This window comes from Muntiacus reevesi, chromosome 17 (genome assembly GCF_963930625.1).
Source record: "Muntiacus reevesi chromosome 17, mMunRee1.1, whole genome shotgun sequence".
Lineage (NCBI taxonomy): Eukaryota > Metazoa > Chordata > Mammalia > Artiodactyla > Cervidae > Muntiacus > Muntiacus reevesi.
Genome location: NC_089265.1, coordinates 21,479,358 through 21,503,852, shown reverse-complemented (window position 1 = coordinate 21,503,852; position 24,495 = coordinate 21,479,358). Strand labels below are relative to the sequence as shown.

The 24,495-nt window shown below is 41.5% G+C and overlaps 2 protein-coding genes and 1 long non-coding RNA gene across 3 annotated transcripts; 1 reads left to right on the top strand and 2 right to left on the bottom strand.

Moving 5' to 3' along the window:
- Positions 1 to 1,897: 1,897 nt before the first annotated feature.
- LOC136148428 (interferon tau-like) lies at positions 1,898 to 2,485 on the bottom strand. The gene has a single exon (XM_065907960.1). The coding sequence runs from the start codon at positions 2,483 to 2,485 to the stop codon at positions 1,898 to 1,900; it is 588 nt and encodes a 195-aa protein (XP_065764032.1).
- A 4,841-nt stretch (positions 2,486 to 7,326) lies between these two features.
- LOC136148260 (uncharacterized) lies at positions 7,327 to 22,522 on the top strand. Its single transcript, XR_010659488.1, has 3 exons — positions 7,327 to 7,527; positions 8,075 to 8,109; positions 22,419 to 22,522. It is a non-coding gene; the product is annotated as an uncharacterized lncRNA (long non-coding RNA).
- Positions 18,263 to 18,864, bottom strand: LOC136148486 (interferon alpha-1-like). Its single transcript, XM_065908059.1, has one exon. It carries the CDS (start codon positions 18,830 to 18,832, stop codon positions 18,263 to 18,265), a length of 570 nt encoding a protein of 189 aa, XP_065764131.1. The 5' UTR covers positions 18,833 to 18,864.
- Positions 22,523 to 24,495: the final 1,973 nt, after the last annotated feature.

Genomic DNA, 24,495 nt, shown 5'->3' with positions numbered 1-24,495 from the left:
CACCCCCCTCTCCCTCCTTCCCATTCCCCACTTCCCCACCCTCTACTCCCCACCCCTCCATTGCTCTCAGAATGAAGCCTGTCACCATGTATTCACACTTCCCAGCACCAGTGCACCACACATGGTGGGGTGTGTCTCCAGGACATTGCTTCAGACATGTAAGTGCCTCCCGTCCATTAAACCTCTGTTCTTGACGGCAGAATCTCTCTTTGGTCTCGAAGCTGGGCAAACATAGGTCTTGTAAGCCTGCAGGGTACAACCCAACAATTGGTGGCAGCCAGGAGGTGGCAGAAACTCCTGTGAGTGCCAAGGTCCAGGATGGGGAATGGAAAGTTATTGGGGGCATCCACTAACATGTGGGGCCCAAACGTTGCTGGCTGAACTTTTGGGTATTCCTGAATTTTAGGGTTTTTTACGGTATTCCTGAAGTGGCCATCCGCTCCCATACAGTGCCCAAGAACTTCAGGGGGAATCCCAGAAGCAACAGAAAAATCCCTGGGTGGCTGTCCACTAGTCCATGGGGCCTTTGGGTGGCGGTCCTTGATGAATGGGGGCTGCGCAGAGATATGGACAACAATGGCTTCTGTTAGCTCTGCTCCTGTATCAAAGTGAGCATTTTGTATTTGGTTAAGTCAGCTTGCTGGAAGGAATTGGTATTTCTCTTGTGCCTTTGCCATGTAAGTGATCTATCTGGCTCTCTGGAACTTGAATGGTCTCTGATCCCTAAGAGTAAGGAGAAAAAAGTGCTTTTAGATAAATTCTATGGAAATCATCATGTTTGGGTAATGTTTATCTAAAAAGTCTCCCCTGATTTTGGTAACTTGAAAGTAAGTTAAGAGAATTCATTGACTTTCTTTGCTGTGTGATTAGTAATGTTGCACTCTTTGGGACCCAATGGGCTGCAGCCCTCTAGCCTCCTCTGTCCACGGGGATTCTTTAGACAACAATACTGGAGTGGGTTGCCTAACCCTCCTCCTGGGATCTTCCCAACCCAGGTCTCCTGCATTTCAGGCAGTTTCTTTACCAACTGAACTACCAGGGAAGCCCAAGAATACTGTACGGGGTAGGAAGCCTATCCCTTCTCCAGGTGATCTTCCTGACCCAGGAATTGAACAGGGGTCTTCAGCTCTGCAGGCACATTCTTTACCAGCTGAGCTACCAGGGAAGCCCTACAGGTAGCTTAGAAAGGACATATAACATTATTTGTCTTTCCAGCATCATTTGGACCTAAAGCTTCCCATGGGAGGCCATTCTTTTCCCTTACTTTTCTTTGCAGTCTGTGGTATAATTGAAAGAAAATAATACTATTTTTATGTCCTCTTCTCTGTAAGACTGAGAGTGTCCATGCAGGAGGAACTACATTTGCTTTATTCACTTATATTCCTTGGTGACAATTACACAGTCTGTTATGTAGGTACTCAATATATATGTATAATATGAATGGACTGAATGAATAAATAAATTCAAACAGCCATTCTATAATAAAGTTTTAAAATGGGGGTGTGGATTTTCATTATTTAGTAAAGAAACTCATTTTCTTTGACTTCGTAAATAGAACAAAGTACAAATTTAGTAACACGAAATTGTAAACATGTTTTAGAAATTTTAATATGATGTACAGATGACATGTAACTTTACAAATTTCCTAATATTTTACGTATGTTAGATGCAAGAAGAAATAATAAATCAACAACAGATACCATCAGGGCAGGCATCACTTAAGGACTCATGCCCGTACAGCTGAATACATTTGTATCTACTTGCTTATTCCTGCTGACAAAGTATCGGCTAAAGGAATTCAGTGCATTTGGTGGCTAAAGCAGAAATCAGAGTCTTCTGAAATGAACACAGGTGAGTGTATGAGGGTGATGTGGCATCTTAGTCGGTGAGGGTCATCTCAAGGTGAGTTCAGATCTCCACCCATCTTTCTTAACCTTTTCTGCAACCTGGATATTGAAGAGAGAGCTCTCATCATCTCCAAATGGACGATTTGCCAGGCACAGTCGCTGTATTCCTTCTCTTGCAGGTAGTCATGGATTCCCTGGAAGTACCTCTTCACGGTCAGAGTGGGGCCCATCCTTCCCAGGTCAGAGTCTTTCTCTCCCATCACCTGCCCCAGGCAGGCATCCAGGTCGTCCAGCTGCTGATAGAGTCCAGTGCAGAGCTGCTCCAGGATGGTGGTGTCCGAGGCAGCAGAGGAGCGCTCTGTGTGGAAGAGGTTGAAGCATTGCTGGAGCATCTCGTGGAGCACAGAGAAGGCCTGGTCCTTCTGAAGCTGACTGCCCTCCACCATCTCCTGGGGAAGACCGAAGTCTTTTCTGTCCTGCAGACAGGAGTGAGGGGAGAGTCTCTTCATTTGGCCCAGGAGCCTGAGGTTCCGCCTGCCAAGCAGCACATGGTACTGAGACAGCTCACAGCCCAAGGATCCTCTCGGGCCATAGCTGACCAGCACCAGGGCCATCAGTAGAGAGAGCACGAAGGCCATGGAGAAGATGAGGCTGCTGCTGGCCTGGCGGAGACGGCCTCTGCTGGGACCGTCAGGTAGGGGTCTGATGACAATCATTCGAAGCTAGGCTTTTAAATAGGAAGTTGGTACTCGTCCGACAATTTCTCTCCCACTTCCCCTTTGTGGTGTCATTTAGATATTTTCTATTTGACCTAGAGGATGTAGTTGATCTAAACTCTTAATTTTTACCGTAGAAGTTTAATTTTCCCAATAAAATTTGGATTTGTCAATGTAAATGTGTATCAATTAAATGAGAAACTATATAAAGGCTGAAGTTATGTAAGTATGTAAAGACTTAGAGATCTGTACATAGTTATTATGTACCAATTTAAGTGTAATATAGATAAGAATTGCTATTGCTTAGATTATGTCAAACCCATAATTTTCCCTTGATTCTTAACTGCATTTCTCCATTCTTATCGTACACATAGGAATTCAGAGTCACTCAGGCCATACTGGTTTCTGTATTTGTCTTCTGTTTCACAGAGCAGAGGCTTGTGATCTTGTAATCGAGAGTGAATGAGCTACTCTGCTGTTTCTGTTCTTTAGAGAACGTTCATTCAGGTTCCTGAGATTACATTTCACTGGGGCCACAAGGTCCTGAGGCGTGGAGCGTTTCCTGACATATCAGTAAACCAGGATGATAAACAGTCAAGAGTCTCCAAGCCCTCCAGGGCCCTCAGGAAGGGGAAATACACCTGTGGGCTAACAGCTACCAAATTGCAGCTACTCCCTAAGGTTAGCCCAAGGCAAGTCAGGATGTGAAAAAATGCAAGATGCAAGAAAATGCAAGGGAAAATGCCCCAGGAGTGCTGAGATGCATGAAAGGAATGTTTGCAGTGAGCCCAGACACTTGGCTCTTCACATACATAGGAAAAGTGCTCAATTCCCTAAGTTGAGATAGCTGGTTTTCTTTAATTCTCAAAGATACTTTGATGTTCACACTACATCCACTTTCTTGAAAATTCCTATATAAGCTGACTCTTCCCCTCAGTTCCTTGGAGCAATCTCTCAGGGTGAATTGATGTACTGCCTCCCAAATTCCCACCAAATAAAGCATAACTCTCAACTCTTAGGTTGTCACTATGTCTCTCTTTTTTTTAAATTAACTTATTTATTTTAATTGGAGGCTAATTACTTTACAATATTGTAGCGGTTTTTGCCATACATTTACATGAATCACCCATGGGTTTACATGTGCCCCCCATCCTGAACCCCCCTCGTGCCTCCTTCGCTGTGCCATCCCTCCGTGTGGTCCCAGCACACCAGCCCTGAGCGCCCTGTCCCATTCAATGAACCTGGACTGGCGATCTCCTTCACATACGGTCATATACGTATCTCAATGCTATTGTCTCAAATTATCCCACCTCACCTTCTTGCATGGAATCCAAAATTCTGTTCTTGACATCTGTGTCTCTTTTGCTGTTTTTCTTTCTGACTTACTTCCCTCTGTATAATAGGCTCCAGATCAACAGTCAGGAACAATATATGAGAGATCATGGTTTCTTTCAACCAGCTTTTTATGGTAGATCTATACTCTTCCACAGGCTGTGCCAATATCCGCGCCAGAAATCCTGCTTCTTTTCTGGTGCATGTCGGTCTTAAGATTCTCACTCCAAGATAATTAATTGTCTTTCTAGCACCACCTCACTCACAAGGTGGTTAGCACTTCTGGTAGCACTTTTCCTCTGGAATGACAGTGTCCTCAGCCCAAACTCTCTGGGCCTCACCCATGAGTGCAGGCTAACCATATCCTGAGAACTTCAGAATTCTACTGTGAAGGGGCTTGTCTCTTTGTTTGCAAAACCATCCATCTTCCAGCATCCCCACCCTCTCCCGTTCAGTCTTTGTGTGAAGGGGGGATTTCTCAATAATGACCTCCTTTCCTCGTTATACAGGTCCCCAGGTATCAAGTGTCAGCAGCCTTCAGATGCTGAGAGCTAAAGTGTGGAGAGCTAACTAGGTGGAGGCATTATCCAATTGCAATTTTTACACCTTTGGTAGACAGTTTTTATTTTCCCACTACAGCTTTCATCGCTCAACTCTTTTACTTAAAGTGTTGAAGTTTGCTTTTGCTCAGAATTTCTGAGTTGGCCATAGGGAATTCCGTGATGGTGTTATGCATTAGTAAAAGCTTATGTCACAGAAATCGGTGACCCTCATTGTTTATTCAGCCTACAACCTTCTGTTGGGCTGACTTGTCGCTCTGTCTCTGTCTCGTGCTCAGAATGCAGAGCAGTGAGGCCCAGGCTGTGCCAGGGAGAAATAGCCTTGTCTCTTTTCTTACTGTTGATGTTTTGTTTTAAATTTAAAGAATAGCAAAAAAACATTTAAGAACTTATTTTTTGCATATTGATTTACTGGCCAGTTTGTCTCTCCTACTGCGTTCCTTTACATTTCATCCTAGGGTTAATACAAAAGGAAGGGAAAGAATGGCAGAGGGGCATCCCCATATTTTCTGTGATTTTCAAGATGAGAGATTTTTTTGTTTCTCATGTCAACTTTCCTGAAAGGCAAAACTTGATAATTGTTTGTGGATAAAAATAAAACAAATATATTTTTGAAGATCATGAAAGAGAATATAGACAAATATATTTTTTGCTGACAGTGTGGCAAATGGTAAGTTAAATCTAAAGAAAGGTGAACCAAAAATGGAAGGAATCATAATACTTGAAAGTTGTCAGACAGTCGCAAAGATAGCCATGTGCACGTGCTAAGTTGCTTCAGTCATGTCTGACTCTTTGTGACCCTGTGGACAGGCTCCCCTGTCCATGGGATTCTCCAGGCAAGAATACTGGAGTGGGTTGCCGTTTGCTCCTCCAGGGAATCTTTCTGACCCAGGGATTAAACCCTGGTCTCTTATGTCTCCTGGATTGGCGGGCAGGTTCTTTACCACTGGTGTCACCTGGGAAGCCTCCACAAAGACAGGCAGGTGAGACCAAAAATTTTACATGTACTCTTGCTGCCAAAAGGGGCCCCAAAGTGTTGAAGGAAGAAAGAAAAGGAACAAAATTTATTTAGCATACGAATTAGAGAGCCCTCTCATTTGTCAGTTGGAGAGAAGCAATCTAAAGACAAGTCCTGTAGCAATCTAAAGACAAGTCTTGTAGCAATCTAAAGACAATCTGTAACCTGAGGCAGTTTGAGAAATCTCGGCTAAATTGAAGCCTTTCCCCTCTACCTGAGCAGTACACACAAATACACACACGTGCACATGCCCATACACATCCTGGTTAATTCCTGAGTTACAATTGGATTACCTTAATAGTTCTCAGTTCTACTCAAATAGATAAATCCCAGCCTAATGGTTGGCAACAGTTGTATTCTCTGAAATCTCTTTATTTGTGTCTGTGTTCTCTCTTACTATTGAGTCAAAGTGGAAGGGAAGCAAGTGCAGTTATTATTCAAAGGGACATTGAGAATTTTCTCCTAATTATAAATTCAAGCAACAGTGTCTCATACTGGGAATGGAATCTAAAAACTGACAACATACTCTTAAGAAAGATTTAATGCACCTTCCATCACAATCTTTTCCCTCTGATTTATCTTGCATTTTCAGACCAGAATGCCAGGCTCTAAGCCTCCAAGGGTCTTAAAGTATGTGAAGTGAATGAGAAATCTGGTACCCTTGCCAGATGAGTAGCCTGGAAGGACGAAGCACATCCTGATCTTTCAGGCTGCTCATCTGTCAAAGGTTCTTTAGCCCAAAGACATGTCCTGCCTGAAGCTGGGAGTATTTTCCCTCTCTAATATGAAAACCAAGGAAGCAGGCCTATTCAAATTACTGGCATCAGTTTTTTCCAGGAAAGACCCTCTTTTAGCTCTGAAGAAAATGGCTAATGGAAGAAGACAGACTTCTGCCTAGAGGAGCAAGATGCCTGTTCCACAGACTTGGTCAATGTCCTAGTCCATCTTGACCAGTAAATGGCACTCTTCCTTTGTAATTATTTTAATGGCCTCCAGAGGAAAATGAGTCCTGCTTTCTAGTTCTTTTTTGCCACAGGTGTTGTTACGGTATTATAACAAGGACATTCTCTCATTCCCAAAAGTATTCATCACAAGAAAAACAGTAACCTCTTATATAAGCATTTCTGAAAAACCTGAAACTTTCACTCAAACTTTTATTAATAACTTTGCACTCTTAAGGGGAAATTATTAACCAGAACCACAAAGAAACAGGACACAGCTGTGTGAATGGCTAGGGCATGTGAAGACGGAGTGAATGAGAACTTACTGGGAATTTCTACATTAGAGGGAAAGTACAGGCATACTTTGTTTTATCTCACTTCACAAATAATTCCAATTTTAACAGATTGAAATTTTGTGACAACCCTGTGTCAAGCAAGTCTACTGATGCCATTTTCCAACAATCCTTGCACACTCCGTGTCTCTGTTTCACACTACAGTAATTCTCAGGATAGTTCAAACCTTCACAAGCAAAAAAATCTGAAGGCCCAGGTGATCATTGGTGATTTTTAGCAATAAAGTATTTTTTAAATTAAGGTTTGTATATATGGTCAGGCCACTCAGGTTGTCTGTTCTCTTACTCTCTCTACATCCCCTGCACCACCCCCCCCCCCCCAGTACACCTATGCAAATGACTGGCCTTCTCTGTACTTGTCTGAGGTCCCAGCTGGTGATCTTTCCTATCAAAAGAGTAGTTAGGGGCATGCCCCTCTACTGCTTTCCCTGTTAAGTAGAGCAGGGAAATGAACTCCCCTATAACTGACAAAATCCTCCAACCCCCACTTCCCCATCCCCTAGCCCCCAGTCCCCCCATCCCTCCCAGGATGAAGCCTGCCACCATGTACTTCCTGCCACCATTGCACCACATATGGTGTAGTGTCATTCCAGGACCTCGCTTCAGACGTGCAAGTGCCCCCATCCATGAAGCTAGTGATGTCTCTGTTGCTAACACCAGTTTCTTTCTTTGTCTTGAAGCTGGGCAAACATCGGCCTTGTAGCCTGCAGGGTCCAGCCTGACAATCGGTGGAAACAGCCAGGAGGCCAAAGAAACTCCTGTGAGCGTCAAGATATCGGGGATACAGGATGGGGGATGGAAAGTTATGGGGGCATCCACTCACATGTGAGACCCAAAAGTTGAAGGTATTATATAGAAGTTTTACAACAAAGTCTAGCTGAACAAAGGTAGCCTGAACATCAAGAGGTTATTGTTAATTAAAGAACACCAGATATCCCAAATAAAGGAATTTAGCACTTTTCTATGTATGGGAAAATGGAAGAATCTGGGCTCACTGAAATCATTCCTTTCATGTATCCCAGCTATCCTGTGGTCACTACCCTGTGTTTTTCACATCCTGAGTTCCTCAGGGCTCACCACAGGGAGTGGCTGCAGCCTGATGGCAACCAGATCACAGGTATCTTCTCCTTTCTGAGTGCCCTTAAGGCTCAGGAATTCACATCTGGAAGGCTGGAATTGCTGATGACTGTGATATCCTTGCTTTACTAATATGGCAGGAAATACTCCAGTTCTTAATAGCAATTTGGGAAACTACCCCTATGCTATAATTAAAACATTTTTCTTTTCTCTCTGCCTTTTCTCTCCAGAAATTGAGAACTCGAGTTCCAAGCAGCCTAATCAGGTGAGTGGGAAAGCCTGTCTGCAGGCATGTGCAAGAATCTCAGTATTCGGGGGACCAAGAAACCCACTGAGGCAGAGGTGCCTCACCGTACCTGCCTGGTGGCTCAGATAGTAAAGAATCTGCCTGCATTGCGGGAGATGAAGGTTTGATCCCTGGGTGGGGAAGATCCTCTGGAGAAGGAAATGGCAACCAACTCCAGTTTTCTTGCCTGGAAAAGCCCATGGATGGAGGAGCCTGGAAGGCTACAGTCCATGGGGTTGCAAAGAATTGGACATGACTGAGTGACTTCACTTTCACTTTCACTTTACCATATTTAAGCTCTAACTATGTGGAAAACAACCTATGAAGTGTTTTTAAATGTTCGTTTGTATGATAATTCTTAGAACATTTTCACCGTATTGTACATTTTTGAAACCTGAAGTGCAGAGAAGTTAGGTGAATTTCTAGGATCACACATAATTGCTGGCAGAATCACAATTCTATACAGTACCCTATATTGCTTGTTATAAGCAATTTTAAAAGTTTCATTTTAGAATTCCATTAGGTTTTAAAATAAGCTTTGATCCCCAAATTAAATAAATGTCTTGTTTCCTTGTCTTCTTTTTATTGGTACATACAATTATATATATAATATATTACATATATAATATATATTTATATATAATATATATATACAAATATTTATATATTATATATATATTGCTGTTTTCACCTATTCTTTACTTTAGGTATTGTAAAAGAGAACTTCCTTGATCCAGTTTTACTCCTCTATCTTATGAAGGAATCATCCCAGACTATTATAATCATTGCCATTTGGTTATCTGTGCATACACAGGAGCTTGTGATTTTCATAAAATTGATGCTCCACACTAGGGATGAAATATAAACTTAATCAGGAAGACTGCAAATAATGTTAAGAATAGAAGAATTCTTGGCATACCTATCTTTTCTAGAAAATGAAATGAGATTTAGTAGTAATACTAAAAACAGTGTGATAAAGGGAAAATTAGATGAACAAATGATTAAATTTCAATTCTTAAATTGAAATATCTGTATTAATTAGATTTAAGATAAATCTAATTTAAGATAAAATATATATCTTACAATAACATGATGGAAAAAAGTTTCAGTAGATGGTTCAAGAAGAATAATTAGTAATCCAGAAATTGAGTGTGTGTGTTAGTCACTCAGTTGTGTCTGACTTTTGTGACCCCATGGACTGTAGCTCGCCAGGCTCCTCTGTCCATGAAATTCTCCAGGCAAGAATACTGGAGTGGGTAGCCATACCCTTCTCTGGGAGATCTTCCCAACCCAGGGATTGAATCCAGGTCTACTGCATTGCAGGCAGATTCTTGACCATCTGACGTACCCTTTTCATCTCATATATCAGTTCAGTGGCTCAGTCGTGTCCAACTCTTTGTGACTCTATGGACTGCAGCATGCCAGGCTTCCTTGTCCAGCACCAACTCCCGGAGCTTGCTCAAACTCAAGTCCATCAGGTCAGTGAATCCATCCATTTCATCCTCTGTTGTTCCCATCTCCTCCTGCCTTCAATCTTTCCCAGCATCGGGGTCTTTTTCCAAGGAGTCAGTTCTTCACCTCTGGTGGCCAAAGTATTAGAGTTTCAGCATCAGTCCTTCCAGTGAATATTCAGGACTGATTTCCTTTAGGATAGACTCGTTTGATCTCCTTGCAGTCCAAGTGACTTTCAAGAGTCTTCTACAGCACCACAGTTCAAAAGCATCAATTCTTCGGCACTCAGGTTTCTTTATGGTCCAACTCTGACATCCTTACATGACCACTGGAAAAACCATAGCTTTGACTAGATGGATCTTTTTTGGTAAAATCATGTCTCTGCTTTTTAATATGCTGTCTAGGTTTGTCATAACTTTTCTTCCAAGGAGCAAACATATTTTAATTTCATGGTTGCAGTCACCATCTGCAGAGATTTTGGGACCCAAGAAAATAAAGCCTGTCACTGTTTCTATTGTTTCCCATCTATTTGCCATGAAGTGATGGGACCAGATGCCATGATCGTAGTTTTCTGAATGTTGAGCCTTAAGTCAACTTTTTCACTCTTCTCTTTCACTTTCATCAAGAGGCTCTTCAGTTTCTCTTCACTTTCTGTCATAAGGGTGGTGTCATCCGCATATCTGAGTTTATTGATATTTCTCCCTGTGATCTCGATTCCAGCTTGTGCTTCATCCAGCCTGGCATTTTGCATGATGTACTCTGCATATGAGAGTACATATCATATATGATAGTAAAATCTTGATGGAATGGAGAATTGGCATTGAGATTAGGTTTAAAAATGAGAGAGGGGATCAAGGGTAACATTGTAACCATGAGAAATAGCTAACCAAAAAAATTAAAAGTTGGCTTTTTAAAAAATATATATAAGTTTTTAACTTCAAATGATAAAGGACATGGCTATAGAGACTTACCTGGCAAGTTGACTGAATGAAGCCAGATCTCAGAATTTCCTCACCCAAAACCAATAAAATAAGGAAAATTAAATAAAATATACAAAATACATAAGCATACATCAAAGAAAGGAGAGGAATAATATTTGAAAAGCATTAGGTCTTTTTTTTTTTTTTTTTTTTTTTTTTTATTAGTTGGAGGCCAATTACTTCACAACATTTCAGTGGGTTTTGTCATACATTGACACGAATCAGCCATTGAGTTACACGTATTCCCCATCCCGATCCCCCCTCCCACCTCCCTCTCCACCCGATTAGGGAAGAACAGTGTAATAGTTCATTTTATGTCAACTTGGCTAGGCCACAGTACCAAGATACTTAGTCAAACATTATTCTAGATGTTTCTGGAAAGTAAGTTTTACATGAGATTATAGGAATTTGGCATTTAAATCAGTAGACTTTGAGTAATGCATATTACCCTCCATATCATGGGTGGGCCTTATCCAATCAGTTGAAGACCTTAATAGAAAAAGAGTGACCCTCCCATGAACAAGAAGAAATTCCTCCAGAAATGCCTTTGGACTCAAGCAGCAGCTCTTCCCTGGGTTTCCAGCCTGCAGTCTTCCCTGCAGATTTTGAACTTGCCAGGTCCATAGTCACCTAAGCAAATTCCTTAAATTACTCTCCCTCTCTAGTCCCTGCTAGTTCTGTTTCAGGAAAACCCTGACCAATACAGGCTGGGAAGCCAAATGTTTTCAAATCTTCTCCATCTACTAAATATTCCCATCCTCCCTTCTTCCAGAGGGGCAAGCAAGACAGCAAAGGACAGAAGTCTGTTGAAATTTTACTCAGTGGCTGGCCAACCCCAAACTGGAGAGCAGAAAATCCAGATGCTGAGTGAGTGACCTCAGGAAAAGATTGGAGATAACCCCTCAGCTGCCCCCTGACACACCCACCCACCCAGTTACAGCCCCTGCTACCTTAGCAATTCACACACACTTCCCAGTGAAATATCTCATTGAAAATACTGATTACAGAAATTCCTCTTAGCTTATACCATAATTGATACATTTGAATTAAGAAAATGTCACTAAGCTCCCAGGTAAAAATGATACTGTTAATTCACAAGCCTTAGCTTATATCACACTCCTCTCTTTTGCTATCTGGGCAGAATTTTTACTACTGGGTAAAACAGATGTCAAGATTGTTATTCATCTTGACTCTAAGTCAGAAAATTATGATTGTGTTTTCCTATATGTTTTCCCCTAGTTTGTCATTTGGATGGGTAAATGATGGAGCACTGATTGAATTTACAGTTTAACTGTAATACCTATATTACTTCCCTGGTGGCTCAGACGGTAAAGCATCTGCCTACAATGTGGGAAAACTGGGTTTGATCCCTGGGTCAGGAAGATCCCCTGGAGAAGGAAATGGCAACCCACTCCAGTACTCTTGCCTGGAAAATCCCATGGACAGAGGAACCTGGTAGCCTATAGTCCATGGGGTTGCAAAAAGTAGGACATGACTGAGCGTCTTCACTTTCACTTTCATGCCTATAAAAATCACTCCAAAATGCTCAGAGGATGCAGAATTGTTGCAAGTGTGTATGCTGACTCATGGAGAGGTATTAATATGATATATTCATATTTAATGGAGCAGGCTCAGGCATAAATCTGTCTTCTCATGGGAGTTTTTTTTAAGATTGTTATTCAAAGTAGCAATGAGAACATTTTTCTATTTAATGATAGTTGAAGTCTGATATGAGCCATGAATTTCCAGATGTTCAAGCTGGTTTTAGAAAAGGCAGAGGAACCACAGATCAAATTGCCAACATCAAAAAAGCAAGAGAGTTCCAGAAAAACATCTATTTCTGCTTTCTTGACTATGCCAAAGCCTTTGACTGTGTGGATCACAATAAATTGTGGAAAATTCTGAAAGAGACAGGCATACCAGACTGCCTGACCTGTCCCTTGAGAAACCTATATGCAGGTCAGGAAGCAACAGTTAGAACTGGACATGGAACAACAGACTGGTTCCAAATAGGAAAAGGAGTACGTCAAGGCTGCAGAGTATATTATGAGAAACTCTGGGCTGGAGGAAACACAAGCTGGAATCAAGATTGCCGGGAGTAATATCAATAACCTCAGATATGCAGATGACACCACCCTTATGGCAGAGAGTGAAGAGGTACTAAAAAGCCTCTTGATGAAAGTGAAAGAGGAGAGAGAAAAAGTTGGCTTAAAGCTCAACATTCAGAAAACTAAGATCATGGCATCTGGTCCCATTACTTCATGGCAAATAGATGGGGAAACAGTGGAAACAGTGTCAGACTTTATTTTTCTGGTCTCCAGAATCACTGCAGATGGTGACTGCAGCCATGAAATTAAAAGACACTTACTCTTTGGAAGGAAAGTTATGACCAACCTAGACAGCATATTAAAAACCAGAGACATTACTTTGCCAACAAAGATTTGTCTAGTAAAGGCTATGGTTTTTCCAGTGGTCATGTATGGATGTGAGAGTTGGACTGTGAAGAAAGCTGAGCACTGAAAAATTGATGCTTTTGAACTGTGGTGTTGGAGAAGACTCTTGAGAGTTCCTTGGATTGCAAGGAGATCCAACCAGTCCATCCTGAAGGAGATCAGTCCTGGGTGTTCATTGGTAGGACTGATGCTGAAGCTGAAACTCCAATACTTTGGCCACCTCATGCGAAGAGTTGACTCATTTGAAAAGACCCTGATGCTGAGAGGGATAGGGAGCAGGAGGAGAAGGGGATGACAGAGGATAGATGGCTGGATGGCATCACCAACTCGATGCACATGAGTTTGGGTAGACTCCAGGAGTTTGTGATGGACAGGGAGGCCTGGTGTGCTGCGATTCATGGGGTCACAAAGAGTTGGACATGACTGAATGACTGAACTGAACTGAACTGAAGTCTGACATTTGGAATAAATCTTGAAACTAAAATTTTACTGTTGAGAATTGTTTAATGCACTGTAAATCTGAGGTGTTCTTGGTTCTTATTGCACTCCATATCCAGGTTGGCAGCTCTGCCTGTTGTGCAGTACAGGGAAGAAGTGATTCAAAGTGAGCCTCTGGTCTGCAGAGTAGTTTGTAGACCATGGACACATCTTTGTCCCTTTGACAACTCCATCCCAAAGAGTCCATGCCCTGTCTGAAGCCAGAGACTCTGGAGACTCTTTCTGGTAGTAACGGACCAAGAATAAAGAAACAGTTTGTGACAGCATCAGTATCTACTGGTGCCAAGAGAGCCTTTTTGTACCATGAAGGGACGTCCCCAGAAAGCAGTAGGGTTTCTGCATAGCTCAGAAGCTTGTTCTCTGATCATGGTCACTGCTCTTGTTGCACTTGCCAGAAGGCTGTCTCTCCTGAAAGGACTTTCCTCTTACACCCAAAAGCTGGGTCCTACTTTATTTCCCTTTAGCTACAGCTACAGTGTAGGAGGGGCCTTCCCAGGCAGCACTAGTGGTAAAGAATTTGCCTGCCAGTGCAAGAGATGTAAAGAGACAAGGGTTTGAACCCTGGGTCAGGAAGATTCCCTGGAAGAGGGCATGGCAACCCACTCCAGTATTCCTGGCCTAGAGAATCCCTTGAACAGAGGAACCTTGCAGGCTACAGTCCATGGGGTCGCAAAGAGTCAGACATGACTGAGTGACTTTCACTCATTAATCATTCACTATTACATCATACTCAATAAAAATTAAGGAAAGCCTCTCATGCAGATGTTTCCACAAAACCTAGACATTTTATTTAACATTTGCTTTCTACTCGTGTTGTTCTGCTTTTCAGGGAAGTCTTTAAGTGGAAACCAAACAGCAGAAAGCAATTGTGTGAATGGTGGAGAGGTAAAAAGTGAATGAGAAGGGTCGTGTGGGGATTTCTACTTTGGAGGGGAAGGCAATGATGTGAAATGGGAATGTATCTTGGAATGCTGAGAAGAGAATGCACCAGGCACCAGACCATTAAATAGATAACATGTTCTTTTCTGCCCTTTATCTAAATATTTGTTCCCCTCTCTTGGATATTAATATAAGCCACCATTTCACCTCTGAACCTAAATGACACACTTCTTTGAAATTAGGGGAAAAAATGACATTTTTTCAGCCTTCTGTAGAATTCATTACAGAATTCTTTTTTAGGCTGACTCCTTTGGAGGCAATTACTGAAAAGTAGGTCACGGTTCCTGAGAATTTTATAGAGACAAATAATATTTACTTATAGGGCTGTCGGAAGGAAAATAGGAAAATACCTACCATATTTTAATTCCTTACTCTAATATATGATGCTCAGTTCACTTCAGTCGCTCAGTCGTGTCCGACTCTTTGTGACCCCATGAACCGCAGCACGCCAGGCCCCCCTGTCCATCACCAACTCCCGGAGTTTACTCAAGCTCATGTCCATGGAGTCGGTGATGCCATCCAACTATCTCATCCTTTGTCTTCCCCTTCTCCTCCTGCCCTCAATCTTTCCCAGCATCAAGGTCTTTTCAAAGGAGTCAGCTCTTCGCATGAGGTGGCCAAAGTATTGGAGTTTCAGCTTCAGCATCAGTCCTACCAATGAACACTCAGGACTGATCTCCTTCAGGATGGATTGGTTGGATCTCCTTGCAATCCAAGGGACTCTCAAGACTCTTCTCCAACACCACAGTTCAAAAGCATCAATTCTCCAGTGCTCAGCTTTCTTTATAGTCCAACTCTCACATCCATACATGACCACTGGAAAAACCATAGCCTTTACTAGATGGACCTTTGTTGACTAAATAATGTCTCTGCTTTTCAACATGCTGTCTAGGTTGGTCATAACTTTCCTTCCAAGGAGTAAACATCTTTTAATTTCATGGCTGAAATAACCACCTGCAGTGATTTTGGATCCCAGAGAAATAAAGTCAGTCACTGTTTCCACTGTTCCCCCACATATTTGCCGTGAAGTGATGGAACCAGATGCCATGTTCATAGTTTTCTGAATGTTGAGCCTTAAGCCAACTTTTTCACTCTCCTCTTTCACTTTCATCCAGAGGCTGTTTAGTTCTTCTTCACTTTCTGCCATAAGGGTGGTATCATCTGCATATCTGAGGTTATTGATATTTCTCCCGGCAATCTTGATTCCAGCTTGTGCTTCCTCCAGCCCAGCATTTCTCATGATGTACTCTGCATAGAAGTTAAATAAGCAAGGTGACACTATACAGCCTTGGTGTACTCCTTTTCCTATTTGGAACCAGTCTGTTGTTCCCTGTCCAGTTCTAACTGTTGCTTCCTGACCTGCACACAGGTTTCTCAAGAGGCGGATCAGGTGGTCTGGTATGCCCATCTCTTGAAGAATTTTCCACAGTTTACTGTGATCCACACAGTCAAAGGCTTTGGCATAGTCAAGAAAGCAGAAATAGATGTTTTTCTGGAACTCTCTTGCTTTTTCGATGATCCAGCGGATGTTGGCAATTTGATCTGTGGTTCCTCTGCCTTTTCTAAAACCAGCTTGAACATCTGGAAGTTCACGGTTCACATATTGCTGAAGCCTGGCTTGGAGAATTTTGAGCATTACTTTACTAGCATGTGAGATGAGTGCAATTGTGCAGTAGTTTGAGCATTCTTTGGGATTGCCTTTCTTTGGGATTGGAATGAAAACTGACCTTTTCCAGTCCTGTGGCCACTGCTGAGTTTTCCAAAGTTGCTGGCATATTGAGTGCAGCACTTTCACAGCATCATCTTCCAGGATTTGAAATAGCTGAACTAGAATTCCATCACCTCCACTAGTGTTACACAGCATCATCTTCCAGGATTTGAAATAGCTGAACTAGAATTCCATCACCTCCACTAGTGTTATTCATAGTGATGCTTCCTAAGGCCCACTTGACTTCACATTCCAGGATGTCTGGCTCTAGGTGAGTGATCACACCATTGTGATTATCTGGGTCATGAAGATCTTTTTTGTACAGTTCTTCTGTGTATTCTTGCCATCTCTTCTTGATATCTTCTGCTTCTGTTAGGTCCATACCATTTCTGTCCTTAATTGTGCCTATCTTTGCATTAAATGTTCCGTTGGTATCTCTAATTATCTTGAAGAGATCTCTAGTCTTTCCCATTCTATTGTTTTCCTCTATTTCTTTGCATCAATCACTGAGAAAGGCTTTCTTATCACTCCTTGCTATTCTTTGGAACTCTGCATTCAAATGGGAATATCTTTCCTTTTCTCCTTTGTTTTTCACTTCCCTTCTTTTCACAGCTATTTGTAAGCCTTCCTCAGACAGCCATTTTGCTTTTTTGCATTTCTTTTTCTTGGGGATGGTCTTGCTTCCTGTCTCCTGTACAATGTCACGAACCTCCATCTATAGTTCATCAGGCCCTCTATCTGTCAGATCTAGTCCCTTAGATCTATTTCTTACTTCCACTGTATAGTCATAAGAGAATTGATTTAGATCATACCTCGATGGTGTAGTGGTTTTCTCCACTTTCTTCAATTTCAACCTAAATTTGGCCTAAGTTTATTTAATATTCACAAAAACTCTATAAATATTTTGAACCTGTTTATTTATGGAAAAGCTGAGGCTTAGATTAAGTGGGTTTCTCAACATCACACATGTGTCCAAACAGAATGGAATTTCAATGAAAAATTCTTTATTGTGAGTTATGGGTGAGTCTGTGAGCTTTGTATTCTGGATTTCTGTTCCGATTGTTAAATCTGTTTTTACTCCTGAATTAAATACAACACTTTCTTGCTCTACAGATTTTGATGGTTCATGTTGTTTTTGAGCTGATTTTGACCAATTTCTTTTCCTTTACCTTAAGTTTTGAGAAAGAGGTTGCCTGATCCAGTTTCCCACTTTCCTTTTTGAAGAAAGTCTCAGTCTTTATATTCAATGTAATTTTTGTTATTTCAGAATCCATCATATCCTTTTAAATTACAAACTCACACATCCCAACTTGCAAATGACATTTGTATATGAATGTCTACCAGTCAACCAGAGAGGATATCTACTGTTTTGCTTTTATTTCCTGACATTCTCCACTCTTGCTCTTAGTGAGAGAATTCATTTGATTTTCCTTCTTCTTATTATTGCATTCATTGTTATTATTTTTGTATAGTTGCTGAGTCATGTGTGACTTTTTTGCAACCGTGTGGACTATAGCTCACCAGGTTCCTCTGTCCATATGATTTTCCAGGCAAGAATGCTGAAATGGGTTGTCATTTCCTACTCCAGGGCATCTTCCTGACCCAAGGATCAAGCCTGCATCTGCTGCATTACCAGGCAGATTCTTTACCACCGAGCCACCTGGGAAGCCCATTATTGCATAAATATGATTGTTATTTTTAAATTTCCTTTTCTTCAAAAATAAAAATTATAAGTTTTCTATAATAAAAATTTAATAAACAGAAGAACAATTAGCTAATTATGGACACTTTATTATACAGTGTAAAGGTACACAAATGTATAAATAAAAGTACTTTAAGTTTTTTAAATAGTCAAATAAATATTTTTTAAAGATAAATATTTAAGTAGATAAATAAATAAAAAGACTGTCTTGGGCATGTTTGAGGGACTAGTGCCTATAGAGTAGAACATGATGTCACTTAATATCCCTGAAATCATGTGACAAATTGAATCGATTCAGGGCAGGATGACAGCAGAAATGAGAGTCCTCCCTGTGGCCGCGCAGGAGGCATGTGCTCTTGTTGGTCTGTGAGGATCATTTCCGTGTTGAACCAGGTGTGTGTCAGTCCTTCCTCCGGAATCTCTCCTGCAAGTTTGTTGAGGAAGAGAAGGCTCTCATGACTTCTGCTCTGACAACCTCCCAGGCACAAGGGCTGTGTCCCTTCTCTTGAAGATAGAGAGTGACTCTGTGGAAGTATTTCCTCAGAGCCAGGCTGGAGTCCCCCTTGAGCAGGGGAGCCCCTTGCAGCCCCTGCTCCTGCCTCAGACAGGCTTGCAGGTCAGTGAGCTGCTGGTCCAGTGCAGTGCGGAGCTTGTCCAGGAGGCTCTGGTCCCACACAGCGGCCGAGCCCTGAGTGCTGAAGAGCTGGAAGGTGTGCTGGGTCACCTCGTGGAGCACAGAGATGGCTTGAGCCCTCTGCAACTGGCTGCCACCCAGCGCCTCCTGGGGGAAGGCGAAGTCATTTCTGTCCTGCAGGCAGGAGGAAGGGGAGACCATCCTCAGGTGTCGCAGGAGCGTCAGGACCCTCCTGTTGGCCAGGCTGTGGGTGTGAGGCAGGTGGCAGCCCAGAGAGCAGATGGAGTTGCAGCTGAGCAGCAGCAGGGCCAGGAGTGAGGACCAGGCTGGGGCCATCGGGGACCTTGCGGATGCTGCTGGCCTGGGAGGTGGGTGACTCTGTGAGCCTGCTCTCTAGGTTCCCTGAAGACCTTCCTTCAGGCCTGTGTCTTAAATAGGAGCCCATGGTTTCCATTTTCTGAAAGTTCCCTCTTACTTTCCACTTCCCTTTTTGCTTTTCTTTTTGTAATCTCCAAATGGGTTATAGCAATGTTTCCCAATGACTTTTTTTCCATTATTACCTCTTCCCTTGCCCACAGAGCCTTTTAGATATTTTTTTTCTAATTGCCCACCACATAAAATTTTGTTAACACAGATATACTGTGTATGTATTTATGTACTCTGTACATAGAAACAGAATGTGCAAAGTTTATTCTTTTTATTCAATACAGGGTTAAGAATGACTAAATTAAAATGTTAAGCAACAAGTTAAAAACTATTGACACAACTTTATAACTAAATTTGTTGAGTGATACAAATTTCTTTACCTATATAAATTGTAATATCAGTTCAGTTCAGTCTCTCAGTCGTGTCCGATTCTTTGCGACCCCATGAATCACAGCACACCAGGCCTCCCTGTCCATCACCAACTCCCAGAGTCCACCCAAACTCATGTCCATCAAGTTGGTGGTGCCATTCAGCCATCTCATCCTCTGTCATCCCCTTCTCCTCCTACCCCCAATCCCTCCAAGCATCAGGGTCTTTTCTAATGAGTCAACTCTTCGCATGAGGTGGCCAAAGTATTGGAGTTTCAGCTTCAGCATCAGTCCTTCCAATGAATATTCAGGACTGATCTCCTTTAGGATGGACTGGTTGGATCTCTTTGCTGTCCAAGGGACTCTCAAGAGTCTTCTCCAACACCACAGTTCAAAAGCATCGATTCTTCGGCACCCAACTTTCTTTACAGTCCAACTCTCACATCCATACATGACCACTGGAAAAACCATAGCCTTGACTAGACAGACCTTTGCTCATAAAATAATGTCTCTGCTTTTTAATACGCTATCTAGGTTGATCATAACTTTCCTTCCAAGGAGTAAGCATCTTTTAATTTAGAAAATTATATATGCAAACTAGCAGTTTTTAAAATGCTTAATAATTTTAATGTAATACAGTTATGTTATAAGTTATATATTATAAATTAAATAATTAAAATAATTATAAATTATTTAAAACTGCTAAAAGCAACTGAAAATTATATTCCTATTTATTTCAGTGCTTAACTTTTAATTTTGCCTCACATGAGAAAATAATTTTGAACTTCACCAGCTGTTAGATATTCATCAAAATATTGTCAACATTTTTTGTTTGTTTAGTACTAGACATAATGATGAGTTGGATACCTTTAGTAGAATTAAATCATAAAATAGAAATGAACTGTATTTCAGTCCCAAAGCGCACATCACACTCAGGTGTGCTGAGATTTAAACATAAGCAAAGTCCACAAGACAGCCAACATCTGCAGGATACCTAGCAGAGGAAAGGATGGAGAAACAGTCCCCCACTCACAGCCATCTGTTACAAGATCAGGTTTGCAGCCCTGATCTTGCATACATTTTGTGTGTCTCCTGTGAATTCAGTGTCAATGCTTCTCATGTGTTACACACACACAAAAAAAAACCAATGAGAGAATAAATACTAAAATAAGGTGTGTTATTTTTTGTAAGACAAGTTTGAACTTTGGAACTCCATGAACCACTGTAATGTTTAAGATGTGTTCATAACCCAAAGAACTAATTTTCACGCTCTTGGAAGCAGTTATTAACAAATGTACCATCTGGTGGGGAATGTTGATAATGGGGGTGACTCTGTATATATAGGAGCTGAGAATGCACGGGAAATCTCTATAGCTTCTCTCAACTTTGCTGTGAACTTAATTGCCTTTAAAAAAAGAAGTACATTAAAAAAATTGTCACATGTGGAATTTAGAAAAATGGTGTAAATGAACATATTTATAGAACAGAAATAGAGTCACAGATGTAAGAAAACAACCTTATGTTTACCAAAGGGGAAAGGGTGGGGGAGAAACAAATTGGGAGATTGGGATTGACATATATACATACTACTATATATAATAAAATAAATAGTTAATAAGAACCTACTATAGCACCAGAAACTCAATATTCTGTAATGACCTATACAGGAAAAAAATCTAAAAATGAGGGGATATTGTTGTTCAGTCGCTCAGTTGTTTCCAACTCTTTGTGACCCCATGGACAGCAAAACGTCAGGCTTCCCTGTCCTTCACTATGTCCTGTAGCTTGCTCAAACTCATGTCCATTGAGTCAATGATGCCATCCAATCATCTCACCCTCTGTTGTCCCCTTCGCCTCCTGTATGTATGTATGTATATATATGTAACTGATTTACTTTGTTGTGCAGCACAAACACAACATTGTAAATCAACTATACGCCAATAAAAATTACTTTTTAAAAAGATCCGTTATCAAAAACAATATTTAAAACCTAAGGAAGTAGCCTTCCTAAACTATTAGAGATGGTTCTTTCCAAGAAAACACCTATTTAACTGTGAAGAAAAATCTGCTAGAGGACAAGACTTTTGCCTAGAACAGAAACCAGGTTTTCACATCCATCAATGTCATTACCCATCTTGGCCAACAGGTGGCATTCCTCCCTTATAAATATTCTAAGTGAAAGGGACCCTGCTTTCTATTTCCCTTTCGCTACAGCTACATTACATCATTGTAACAGAGTCATTCACTCATTTCCGAAAATATTCATCAAGAGAAAAAGAAAAGAAAAATGCCTGTCATGTGAGAGTTTCTGAGAAGCCTAGAACTTTCACACAATTTTTTATTTGAATTGGAGATTTTCTGCTCAAGTTAAATAGACAGCGGGCTTCCCTGATAGCTCAGTTGGTAAAGAATCCCCCTGCAATGCAGGAGCTGTTGCTAGTCACTCAGCCGTGTCTGACTCTTGCGACCCCATGGACTGTAGCCTGCCAGGCTCTTCTGTCCATGGGATTCTCCAGATGAGAATACTGGAGTGGGTTGCCATTTCCTTCTCCAGCAATGCAGGAGACCCCAGTTCAATTCTTGAGTTGGGGAAGATCTGCTGGAGAAGAAATAGGCTACCCACTCCAGTATTGTTGGGCATCCCTTGTGGGTCAGCTGGCAAAGAATCCGCCTGCAATGTGGGAGACCTGGGTTCGATCCTGGGGTTGGGAAGATCCCCTGGAGAAGAAACAGGCTGCCCACTCCAGTATTCTGGCCTGGAGAATTCCATGGACTCTATAATCCATAGGATCTCCAAAGAGTTGGACATGACTGAGCGACTTTCACTTTCGAAACAGACAGCAAGAAACCACAAGGGAATAGGAAAGAGCTGTGTGAATGGATATTACAGGTTACTGCAGAGTGAGTGAGGAGAGCCACACAGGGCATTTCTTCACTGCGAGGAAGGAAGCGATTATGAAACGGAGTGAAAGAATGGGATCCAGGAAAGCAGAGAGGAAAAGGGAAAGTAAGGCAGGTATCAGAATTGTTTATTGCAAATAGATATATATTTTTAATATGTTCTATACAGTAATACATGCCATCAAACATTATATACTATATATATTTTTTTTTCAACTTTCCTTTAGGAGGCTGGTCTCTGTACCAGTGCTTGAAGCCCAAGATGGAATCAAGATTGCCAGGAGAAATATTAAAAACCTCAGATAGACAGATGACACCACCCTTATGGCAGCGATAAAGAGGACCTAAAGAGCCTCTTGATGAAAGTGAAAGAGGAGAGTGAAAAGCTGCCTTAAAACTCAACATTCAAAAACTAAAAACTAAAATCATGGCATTCGGTCCCATCACTTTATGGCAAATAGATGGGGAAACAGTGGAAACAGTGAGAGACTTTATTTTCTTGGGCTTCAAGATCACTGAAGATGGTGACTGCAGCCATGAAATTAAAAGACACTTGCTCCTTGGAAGAAAAGCTATGACCAACCTAGACAGCATATTAAAAAACAGAGACATTACTTTGCTGACAAAGATTCGTCTAGACAAAGCTGTGGTTTTTCCAGTAGTCATATATGGATGTGAAAGTTGGGCCATAAAGAAAGCTGAGTGCCGAAGACTTGATGCTTTTGAACTGTGGTGCTGTAGAAGACTCTTGAGAGTCTCTTGGACTAGAGGAGATCAAACCAGTCAATCCTAAAGTAAGTCAGTTCTGAATATTCACCGGAAGGACTGGTGCTGAGGCTGAAGCTCCAATACTTCGGTCACCTAATGCGAAGAACTAACTCCTTGGAAAAGACCCTGATGCTGAGAAAGATTGAAGGCAGGAGGAGAAGGGCATGACAGAGGATGAGATGACTGGATGGCATCACCAACTGGATGGACATGAGTTTGAGCAAGCATTGGTGACGGACAGGGAAGCCTGGCATGCTGTAGTCCATGGGGTCACAGAGTTAGACACGATTGAGCGACTGAACTGAACTGATAGAGAAAACTAATATTGAGACAAAAGAGAACAACTATTAAGCCAACGGAGATAAAACAGAAAATAGAATCATTCTTAAGGTTAATTAATTCAAGAGAGGGGGCTTCCCTGGTGACTCAGACAGTGAAGAATCTGCCTGTGATGAGGGAGAATCAGGTTTGATCCCTCGGTTGGGAAGATGCCCTAGTGAAGGGAACAGCTATTCCAGTATCCTTGCCTGGAGAATTCCATGGACAGAGGAGCCTGGTATGCTACAGTCCATGGGGTCACAAAGAGTTAGACACGACTGAGGAGCTAACACACACAGACATACACACACACAACACACACACAATCCCAGAGAAGGCAGGAAATTAAGAAAAAAACAAAGTCACAGTAACAATTAAACATAAAATAAATATAGGGAGGATGGCAAAAGTCAAGGAAATAGGTAATCTATAAAGAAAATAAGAAAAAGCAAGAATTTGTTTAAAGAAAATGTTTAATAAATTATAGAACTCTAGCCAAACTGATCTAGATAAAAAGAGGAAAAATTTTATCACACTACTATTATTCATCCCTCAATCTACACCAGTCTGGTTTCTGCCCTACTTTTCTGCCAAACCAGATCTTGCTAAAGTCACCAAAGGCATCTGTGCTTCCAGAGCCACTGGATAGTTCAGCCCTGTGTGAAAGTGGTGGTTGCTCAGTTGTGTCTGACTCTTTACGACCCCATGGACTATAACCCGCCAGGCTCCTCTATCCACGGGGATTCTCCAGGCAAGAATACGGGAGTGGGTGGCCATGCCCTCCTCCAGGGGATCTTCCCCAGGGTCTCCTGCATTGTAGGCATATTCTTTACCAGCTGGCCCACCAGGGAACCCCCTATATATATATATATATATATGCCCCAATGTAATTTTTTAAAAAATAATAAAAAATAGAAGTTTTCTGTACCCCAAAATTTAATGAACACAGAAAATAATAAATTGACTAAATACAAAGAAGGTATTTTTTTCTCTGAAACCACTGTGTTAAGATTCACATATTGTTATATGAACAAAAGTTACTTAAATCTTTATAAATAGGTAAATAAATAAATAAATGATAGATAAATAGATCAGCTTGGGCATCTGTGAGGGCCTAATGCCTGTAGAATAGAACATGATATAGCTTAAATTCTTGAAAACATTTGACAACATGATTCATTTCGGGGCTCAATGACAGCAGAAATGAGAGTCCTCCAC